The sequence below is a fragment of the Pyrus communis genome, chromosome 10 (genome assembly GCF_963583255.1).
Source record: "Pyrus communis chromosome 10, drPyrComm1.1, whole genome shotgun sequence".
In the NCBI taxonomy this organism is placed as follows: Eukaryota; Viridiplantae; Streptophyta; class Magnoliopsida; order Rosales; family Rosaceae; genus Pyrus; species Pyrus communis.
In genome coordinates, this window is record NC_084812.1 from 11039263 (window position 1) to 11050430 (window position 11168).

An 11168-nucleotide genomic window follows, 5' to 3' on the forward strand; every position below is an offset into this window, starting at 1 on the left:
TAACCCACTTAAGGTGGACTTAAATAGGCTTTGAGAGAAATTTATTTCCCTTTCCTAGAATGATCTAATTTCATATTAAAGAGTGAATCTACATCAAAGCAAGAAGCAATCCTAAGTTTCCTAGAGCGAAAAGATCTCTACACTTGTTGCCTTTTCCTACGAACTGCCCAGCAGGTGTGGGGGCATTTGTGGAGCCAAAAATAATCACAAGGCGACACGTGGATTTTTGGTAAAAATGACAAAGTCACCCCTAAGACACACTGGTTGTCCTACGCGCGAGCAGTGGACAATCAGCCAAGAGTGTCCAAAATAGGTAACAAATTCCAAATCATCTCATCCATCCTCATCTTAGGTAATTACTTCATAACCTACAAATTATTCCATATAAATGGAGATTAATTGGATAATTAATGGATTAATTCCTAATTAATCAATTAATCACCAATTAAATCACCCATTTTCACACAAAAAACCTTTAAGGGCCGGCCACCTCCATTTCCTATATATATGACCCTATTTTCTCTAAAAAGCCGGTTCCACACTCTTACAAAACTCCCAAAAACTCTCCAAACACTTTTCTCTCTAAATTCTAACTTTGACATTGGAGGTTCTTCGGCCAAAGCCCGCCATTCATTATAGGCGCGTGAGGCTCTTGGCCTTGACCCTAAGGTGTTAATTGTTTTGTAGGTGCAATTTTGGTCCAATAAGAAGGAGGCGGAAATTTGCATCCACAACGATGACCCACAACTGTTTGCTCGGAGGATGATGGTGGATGGGAAGAAAGTGACAATTTTCTCTGTTGATTTTGAGCCATAAGCCAATCCTTTTAATATTTCATGTACCAGACGAAGAGATAAAGATGCTAAAGAAGAAAGAAACAATGAATCTGTACCAACTGCATTTTTAATTGAATTTTCTAATTTTTGACATTTTTAAATATGAATATTTCTTAATACTATAATATTTAATTAATGTTTCAATCTAGTTGGCAGAGAAGTAGGTCCCATGTTTACCACGTCAGTATTTATAGGAAAATTAACGAATGATTGACATTGCAATGAATTGGCAAATTGATGTATGACATTGCAATGTTTAAAAGATGGGGTATGAAATTGTAGTGCAACTCATAGTTGAGGTAATTTTATGTAATTTACTCTTAAAATTAAATTCCAGTTGCCTATAAGTGTGGCACGCATATAGTTAAGCTACTACGCACACATTTTCTTTTCAAAATTAAGGACAAACCACTTTCTTACAATCACTCTCGATCACAACATCAAGGAGGCTGAGTCTTTTTCCCAACTTAACTTTCACCAAGACAGCTTCCGCCTCCACCTCCTCAAGAGTTGTACAAGATGAGTGAAAAATTCACCTTCAAGTGAAGACCCTCGATAGTGGGATGTGGTCCAATATCCAAGTGGATAGGATGTTGGATTTTTCTTCATGCGTTAGTATCTTTATTACTATTACCAAATCAAATGACCGTAAAAGGATGAATTCTCTCTTTCGAATCATTAAATCCCATAAAGGATAAATTAACTCTTAGGAATTCTAAAAATGATTGTTCTGATATATCATGTAAATTCTTTTAAATGCAAAAATAAAAAAATTCTCTGTGGTGGAACAAAATATCTCTCATTTCCCCCTCGAATAAATTCTTAGACACCAAAGGCCTCTGCCCTTCCATCCCTTGGATAGATAGAGGGGAGGGCAGAGCTTTTGGTTTGTCATGCTGTCAAAGAGTTGAACAATGGTTTTTCGTGTTGTCAAAGAGTTGAACAATGAAAATAGATGACGAGTGCCTGATCGAATTGATCGGGTCATGTAGGAACAAGGTTCAAGTCTACCGGTCTGTTAGGATGCCTCAGCTGCATACATCACTGCACTTCCACTTGACACCTATCGTAATGATAAACGGCTCGTCTCGCCATGACCTTCTCTTGAATCCTCAAAACTTCTGTCGCTCCACCCCCGCAGGGTTCGAAACTCTTCCTCCTTAAATTATTGTAGGGAAATTTTATTTAAATCCATTTACCTCTCTTTACATCAAATTTACTCTTTACACCCATATTATTTTTAAGAGTTTTTATCACAAGTAGTCACTAAAATTGACCCATACCATCAAGATAGTCCCTGAAAATGAAAATCAATCAATGTAGTTCTTGAATATGAGTGTTGCAAATCAATATAGTCCTTCCATTAGAATTCCGTTAAAATTTCTGTTAATATGTTTATGTGGCACATAGGTGGACCCACAAGCCTATTAAATATAGCCACATGGATAAATTATTGAAAACTTGATAAAAGTCTAATCTAAAAACATTTAAAACTAGATTCAAAATGATTAAATAGAAAAATCAAAAGTTGTTCAACAAAATAAGAAGCCCAGGTCCTGAGAACAATGATGTCAGGGGTGGGGTGCAGGTGGGAAGATGGTGGCTGGGGTGGGAGAGATGGCAGGGGAATTGGCAAATTAAGAAGCCTAGGTTCTGATTATTATCATTGTCGTAATACACATTTCACACGCACCGGACGCATCCGTTGTTGCAATTATCATCCAGCTCCTGCTTCTCGAGCCGCGGAGCCCCTAATTTTGCTTCTTCTTATTATGGCTTCGATGCTTTTATTGGCTAATGAGCAAGTGAAGTTTTGGTTGTTGGTGTCGCATATCATATGCGGTCGGCAACAGAGTTGCTCTGGATGGTGGTGCGAGCGGAGAAGGGTAGTCGTGGTGTTTGAAGAAGAAGACGAGAATTGTTGTTTGGCGGCTTGGTTCAAAGAAGAAGAAGAAGCCGAGAAGGTGTCTTCTTTTTGTTGAACAACTTTTAGTTTTATTGTATAGGTTTTACTGATTTATTTATGTGGGTTCACATACGTGCCACATAAGCATACTAACATAAATTTTAATGATATTCTAACGGAAAAACTACATTAATTCATCACACCCATATTCAGGCACTACATTGATTGATTTTCATTTTCAGGAACCATCTTGATGAGGAACTACTTGTGATAAAAACCATATTTTTAATTAAACTATCAATATCTCTTTAAACCTAAATTTATTATCTAAATTACCCTCACAAACTCAATTCAATATGTAAATTTATCTTTTACACCCATATGAAAAATAAAAGACCAAAAAATCAAAGCAATCTCTTCTCTGACGTTCTCTTCTTCCAACAATTGCTTTTGATGGAGTCTCCATCATCCTTTACAGCGTTGCTCTCTCAACTTAGTTTGTATTTGTCAAGACTTAATAGTATTGGTCAATTTTCTCATTAGATTTGTTGAAGGGAGTCCTTGAATTGCTGCTTAATCATTCGTTTCACAGCAAGAGCCAGTTTCTAATATAATTGCAGCACAATGCATGTTCTTATTTGACATATCCTGGGTAGAATTTAAAGACTTAAGTTGTTAAAGATGTTTTTGAAATTAGGCTCACGTGCATCATATGTGTTGCATACAAGTTTATGTTCCCATTGTCACATCCCGACCCGGGACGGATCACTTCCCGGGCCCGCTCCACCACCGTAGCACGATATTGTCCGCTTTGGGCTTACCATTCCCTCACGGTTTTGTTTTTGGGAACTCACGAGCAACTTCCCAGTGGGTCACCCATCATGGGATTGCTCTAGCCCCCTTCTCGCTTAACTTCGGAGTTCCCATGGAACCTGAAGCCAGTGAGCTCCCAAAAGGCCTCGTGCTAGGTAGGGATGAGAATATACATATAAGGATCACTCCCCTGGGTGATGTGGGATGTCACACCCATATTTACAATTTGAGCTTGCATTAAACTTTATTAAGATTTTTATTTGTTTCTTCCCTCAAATATGTCCACCTTTTAAGGGGTTGAATATGATGGGTCTGCATGTACGCCACACCCCTCCACTCTTCCTCTGTATAGAAAAGGAAGAGAAAACTCCTTCCTTTTCCCGTCCACTCCATGGGTTTCCATTTCAGCGACTTAGTATAGATTGTCGATAGTTCAAAATTACTATCCATCTATACAAAAGGGCTTGTTTTTCACTATGAGAATGTCTTATGATTTTTGTCATGATAGAACGTAAAAGAATGATATGTGATGGTGATGATTAGGTCTGTTATTGGGTGTGTGCTTATAATCTTATTTGTATTATTAGTTTCATTTTGTACTTTATAGTAATTATGCAATAAAGTAATAAAGTAATTTTACGTTTGCAGTTTAAGTTGGATGTAGAGAGAAGTTATATGGGTTCAAATAAAATTTATCATTATTGTATTATTTGAATCTTCTCAGTTCCCCTTAATAATAACAAAATTAAAAAAAAGAAAAAAAGACGCCTGATAGTTTGTCAATATCACACCAATGTATACTGACTATATTTATCTATTATATATAAAGAGAGAAGAAAAGGTGAATAGTGTTTTGGTGTCATCAAGCTTTAATGAAAATAATTGGACAAAAATGCCCCCAAAATAAAAAACTTCAAAGGCATTCCAAAATAATGAATCAAATAAGGTAAGGGCATTTTCGTCATTTTAATAGTATTTTTTAATAATTAAATTATTTTGTGTTTTTTTTTTTAAATTAGTACCTCACAATAAGTTAACAATAATTTGATTCAATTTATCTATTTCTAAACACGTTCACAACATCTTAAGAGACGTGTAATGCTGGTAATTAAAAAAAAATCATTCAAACACGGATAATAATATGATTAAATTAGTTGTCAAATGATTTTTTTTTTTTTTTTTGTAACAAACGATATTATCTATACTAAGGGGAAGGGATGTGGGTTTAGCCTCACAATGGGCTAGTAATAATGTGATTCAATCAGTTGTTTATTAAATATTATTTTCTCTATTTTAAACACGTTCAAAACATCTTAAGAGACGTGTAATGCCGGTTATAAAAAAAATCTTTCGCACGCAGATAATTATGTAATTAAATTAGTTGTTAAATTATTGTTTTTTTTTTTTTAACAAACAATATTATCTACACTAAGGTGGAGGGGATGGACTTAGCCTTACAATGGGCTAGCAATAATGTGATTCAATCAATTGTTTATTGAATATTATTTTCTCTATTCTTAATGTAAATTCTATAGAGACAATTTTATTATGTGAATTCAGCTACTTTAATTGGTTTATGAGGGGTTTCTTCTAGCATGATCTAAGATTATTCATTTACTTTAAATATTTGACTTTCTTTTTGTCAATTTACACACACACACACACACACACACACACACATATATATATATATATACATTTAAAACATGTAAGTCACGCATAGTACGTTGTGATTCAAAAAATGTCTTTTGCACGTACTTGAGCACGTGCATGGAGGCTAGTGATAATATAATGACGATACGTTATCTATATACTACTGGGGATATGTAGTCAATATATTATCTACTCAAATAATGTACAATGAAGTTTTCTAAAACCTACATATTACACCGCTTCAAGATGTTACTAGTTGAGTAGCTCGTGAATTCACAAGCGTGTATGGAGGCTAATGATAATATAATGACGATGCGTTATCTATATACTACTGGGGATATGTAGTCAATATATTATCTACTCAAATAATGTACAATGAAGTTTTCTAAAACCTACATATTACACCGTTTCATGATGTTACCAATTGAGTAGCTCGTGAATTATCAGTAATACTTGGTTTCTAAATACTATTAATTTTACATGAATTAATAATACCACTGGATAGTGAAACTGTGAAACTGAAAAATTTGTCATCTAAACTCTCACGAGGTGCGGAGCCATTTACTTGCAGGCTGTCAAGCTGTCTCGGTTTACAACTACAGGATCCCCACTCATAACAAAAACCATGTTACTGGCGGGGCCACAGCCTCCAAACTATTTTTACCATGATTTTCATCGGTAAAAGGCCATTCAATCATGTTATTCAATCATGCACCTTTGGGGGAATTTTGCTTTACCAACTCACTTTCAATTTGAATAAAATCAAATAACAATGATTGAAAATAAATCACATTTGCATGCAAAATTATTTAGTCAAGTCAATTAAAGCAGTATATTTTATTCTCTGCATTTAATTTTGAAACTTACATGTTCATAGTTTAGACAAATTTAGTATAATAATTCTATAATCTTTCACAAAAACATGTTAAGAAATAAAAATGTTTGCCTTTTCATAGATGTAAACTAAATGCCACCAGATGATTCAGGAAACTATCATTTGGATTTGAATTTGATATATAAATACATACATATTATATATAGATATATATATATATATATAATAAGGTAAATATCAGTTTACTACCCTCAAGTTTCATAATTTTCAACATTTAGTACATCAAGTTTTTTTTTTTGTCCTAGAGTCATATCTAAAGTTTTAATTTTGAGACAGTTTCATACATTCGTTAGTCAAACTATTAAGTCTATCGTTAACTGATGATGTGACGACCATGTGGACAATGACTGGGCGCCACGTGTCATTAAAAAAAATTAAAAAATTAACTAAATAGAAGTACTAAAAAAAAACATAAAAAAAAACCAGAACCCCTTTTTTCCTTCCCACTTCGTCTTCCTCACTGGAAAAGGGGCCAGATTCCTCGCCCTCGATTGGTGCGATAGTAAGCCCCTTGCCTCCCTCGCCCACGCCAGCTTCCATCTCCACCGCTCGCTCCCTTTTCTCCTCTCTCCTCTCCTCTTTCCTCTTTCCTTTCTTGTCCCTCTATCTCATAAGTTTCTCTCTCTCTCTCTCTCTCTCTCTCTCAGAGTCGTGGATGGCAATTGCGGGGTCGAATGAGGAGGCCGTCACGACGTGGTAGGCCTGCTGGTCCCACAGCACCGAGCAATACAACAGCGTCGAGGGATTCTGCATTGGCTCCAACGAAATCGAGCAGATGAACACTGATGGAATCTCAATGGACTCCAGCTCCTCAATCATCTTCTTCAAATCCAATTTATCCGCCACAACACTGACTCTGCGGCGCCGCCCTGTTGTGCTTATGGATCAGTTAGGAAGAGAGTCTACGCATCGTCTCTCTTCCTCCGCACCCAGTGCTCCCCCTCCCTCTTCGACTCTGCACATCCACCATCTTCCTCCTCTCTCCTCTACACCCAGTGCTTCCTCTCCCTCTTCAACTCCTGCACTTCCACTTTCTTCTCACCATCACAAAACTATAAAAACAAAAAACCACATCCCAAACCATCAAAAATTAGAAACCCACGAAATTCAACATCATCAAATTCAAAAATTGAAAACCGATGGTGAAAAATATGGTGCGGGTCAACCCAGATCTGGGTTTGGAGTTGGATCGCGATGGGTTCACTCCCCTGCATCTGGGTGTGATCAAGGAACAAGCTGTGGTTGTGGCCGAGTCAAACCGGCGGCGACTCGGATTTTGACTCAGGGAGGTGAGGGTGGGTTGTACTTGTGTGTGAAGCATCATAGGCTGGAGGTGATTGGTGGAATGTTCAGGGAGAGGGAATTGAATGTGGGTGTGCAGAAGAGAGAAAGGGAGGGAGGGGATTGGGGGTTGAGGTAGGAATGGTGCGAGAGAAAAAGTGTTGGGGTGGGAGAAAGGGTGGGTTATGGGAGGGTCGAAGGGTGGGCACGGGTGGGATTTAGGGAAGACAAAGGGGTGGGTGATGGGAAGGTGGGAGGGTGGGCACGGGTGGGATTTGGGGAAGAAGGGTTTTTTTTTTAAATTATTTAAATTAATTAAATTATTTTATTTTATAAATAATTTATTTTTAATTTCCACGTGGTTGACACATGGCACCCAGTCATTATCCACATAAGCGTCACATCATCGGTTAATGGTAGACTTAACAGTTTGACTAACAGATGTATGAGACTGTCCCAAAATTAACATTTTATGTATGACTCTGGGACCAAAAAAACTTGATGTACTAAATGTTGAAAACTACGAAACTTGACAGTGGTAAACTGAGATTTACCCTATATAATATATACTCATTGCTCAAAAAGTGAGCAATGGTGTAACTAATAAATTACATTATACACTCATTGCTCAAAAAGCTTTTCTGAAAAATGGCATTTGCCTAAACACTTTGAATCAGCTCTTCTTGTGAAACTATATGGAGCAAAACACAAGCTATAGAATCAGAAAACAATGTAGAGTAATACCCTGTGTATTTATTTGGATAACTTTGTCACCGTTTGCAATGGCCGGCTACTGAATGACTGCAAGAACCGTCACCCGCGTCAAACTTTGGTGAAATTGGCACTGTTTTTATTCCCAAACCCTGCAATGCCTCTTTCGTACCCACTGCTATCACCTGGTTCAGTTACCTGCTTCTCTTTCAGCCCATTTTTCACATTGTCACCATCCAAGTGCTCTGCGTCCCTTTTGGATCTACGATCCTAAAATAAGTGTTTCACGAAACTTGATCAATAACGAAACTGAAATCTAGATGAGAGAAATAATAGCATCAAAGGTGATAGATATGATAAGTCACTTTACTGCATCGAACATAAAAGTATAACCAGTGCCAAATGAAATCAAATGAGAGAGAGACAGAGAGAACATAAATTGATTTTCAATCAGAAATGCATACATCTTTGAATGGGGACTCTTCAGCTTCTAGCATATGTACAATATGTCCCAATTTTGGCCGCTTCTGTGAATTTGGATCCACACAACGTAAAGCTACAAGAAGAACCCGCTTCAATGCCCTGGAAGAAGGCTTCTCAGGTAACTTGGGATCCAATACTGCTTCTGCACTTCTGTCAGCAACCATTTTCTTAAGCCAATCCACTAAGCTCACCTGAAAATCTCGCATTTAATTAAAAGGAACATCAAAGGAAACTCAGGAAAGAAAGAAAACCAGAAACCATTAGAGAGGTTATCTTAAGGATTCAGACCTCTTCTGGAGGCCGGCTATAATCAACTGGATTCCTTCCCGATAGTATCTCCATGATAAGAATCCCAAAACTATACACATCACTTCTCTCATTCAACATGCCCGTACTCGCATACTCGGGAGCAACATAGCTTCAACAGGCAGAAACAGATTATTATCGCATCAACACAAGAAAATGTAAGCGCACAAACATACATATATGCACATGGAGGGTCCACCATACCCAAATGTTCCCATGACACGCGTCGTGATGTAGCTCGTCTCAGAACCAATGAGCTTAGCAAGGCCAAAATCTGACACCTTGGCATTCCAATGCTTGTCAAGTAAAATGTTGCTCGATTTTATATCACGGTGAATAACCTTGGGTTCCAGTCCTTCATGAAGGTATGTTAACCTACAAAATGAAATCAGTTATGATGAATGCCACCGATGAAGGCGGGGAAAGAAGAAAAAATCAAGGAACAAAAGCATGTGAATTCTAAATTGATCTGCATTGTTACCCTTTCGCGGTTCCCAGTATGATATTCATTCGGATCTCCCAAGTAAGCGGACTGCAAGGCCCTACATCCCCATGAAGCCACCGTTCTAGGTTCCCATTGTTGACATACTCGTACACAAGCATCCTATCAACATAAACGCGGTTAAAAGATTTTGAGTCGATATTCTGATTGCTGTAGACTTAATAAACTATAATTACGAGATCAAAAGCTAAACTTGAGACAATGAAGATAGAGTGTAATTAGGCAAAAAAACAGAGTACCTATGAGCTCCTTCAGCACAGAAGCCAAGCAATCTCACTAAATTCTTATGCCGAACTCGTCCGATTGCCTCCACTTCAACCTTGAACTCCCTCTCAGCTTGCCCCCTTTAAAATAACCCAACTTCTAATCCATTAATTTAATTACAAAAGCTCACTTTATCACAGTCATCAATCAATTACTCAATTAGTACAACACAAATTCTAACAAAGTCAAATAAACCTCATTATAAAAGAACTTAGGGCGGGTTTGAAATTGCTTCTCTGGAAAACACTTTTTCTCGTAAGCATTTATGCTAGAAGTTCTTTTATTACGAACACAATCAAATTTTTATTCACAATCCAAGTGCTACCCGGAAAAACATTTGGAAGTGCTTAAAGTGAAGTGCATCCTGAAGACGCATTTAAATTGAATTCAAAGAAAGCACCTGTTGTTCAGCAAGTTCTTGACAGCAACCTGAGTTTTATCCTCCAAAACACCATGGTAAACAATCCCATACCCTCCTTCCCCAATAACGTTGTCATCCACAAACCCATTGGTCGCAACCTCGAGCTCTCTCAGAGTGTACCAATGCCCCCACCCCAAGTGAGAAACTTCGGGTCCCACCATACCCGCCTGCTCAACCGCACGCGCCTCCCCGCTTCCATGCGAAGAAGAGGACCGAATTGGGTAAGTAATCCGGTGGTCCTTCCCAATCTCAACGTGCACTTTCTGGTACCCAATTGGGCCCTCTTCCTCCGTCGGCATCAGCAAGTGTTGCCTTTCGATTCTGGGAACTGGGTCGGGCTCCGGGTACGAGTAAGCTTGGGTTTGGGTCCGGCCATGGTCGACCCGGATCTCCTGGATCTCTTTGAAGACGATTGGTGTTGTGGGTTTTGCTAAAGTTTTGTTCTTGGATCGCTTGGCGGCGAACCAGAGAGAAATGAGGACGAGGAGGAGCACGAAGGCGGCGCCGACGCAGACTCCGACGACAATCCAGAGACGGAGGCCGAAGATTGAGGTCTGCTCGGAAAGCTGGTCGCTCATGGGCTCTTGTGTTACATCCGACATTTAGAATTCTGGTGCTTTTTTCATAAGTGCTTGTGTGAAGAAGCTGTGAGAGGAGAGGGAGGAGGAATAGTCATGGCAGCTGGCGTGATGGGACTATTTGGAATCGGAAAAAGATGTGCGTGTCTGTCTGCAAGTAGAGAGTGAGAGTGGAATTGCTGCTGCTGCTTTCGAGTGAAAAGGTAACTACGCGCGCGGTTGGATTTGGTAGTTCGTTGGGGAGCTTCCTCAAATGCATTCAATGTGCAAAAATAGTAACTTCACCCATGGAATTCATTGCTTAAGCACCAATTTAAGGAGAATAAGAGGATTTGCTTAATAGTGTTGTGATGTAATATAAAGTAAAGGAAATCGGTCGTTTGTTCTGAACATTCTTTCTTTAGTTAAAAATCTAATTTTGTCACTTAGGGTCAGTTTGGGATTTGATTCTGCTGTACTTTAAAAATGATTAGCTACAAAATAAAATAGTTGAGCGTTTGATAAACTTTATTTTTAAAA

General features: G+C 38.3%; 1 protein-coding gene across 1 annotated transcript; it reads right to left on the reverse strand.

Moving 5' to 3' along the window:
• Positions 1-7844: 7844 nt before the first annotated feature.
• LOC137746618 (probable serine/threonine-protein kinase At1g01540) lies at positions 7845-10950 on the reverse strand. The gene is made up of 7 exons (XM_068486625.1): positions 10051-10950; positions 9626-9730; positions 9366-9488; positions 9089-9259; positions 8867-8996; positions 8560-8769; positions 7845-8365 (listed from the first exon to the last, which is right to left on the reverse strand). Exons 1-7 carry the CDS (start codon positions 10671-10673, stop codon positions 8207-8209), a joined length of 1521 nt encoding a protein of 506 aa, XP_068342726.1. The 5' UTR covers positions 10674-10950; the 3' UTR covers positions 7845-8206.
• Between the last annotated feature and the right edge of the window lie 218 nt (positions 10951-11168).

Bases quoted from the DNA above. Each gene is read 5' to 3' on its own strand.
- LOC137746618 (XM_068486625.1), bottom strand. From the start codon at position 10,673: ATGTCGGATGTAACACAAGAGCCCATGAGCGACCAGCTTTCCGAGCAG. The intron at 8,770-8,866 runs GTCTGAATCCTT...CGAGATTTTCAG, and splicing joins ATAGCCGGCCTCCAGAAGAG to GTGAGCTTAGTGGATTGGCT. The intron at 8,366-8,559 runs GTATGCATTTCT...CACTTATTTTAG, and splicing joins AAGAGTCCCCATTCAAAGAT to GATCGTAGATCCAAAAGGGA.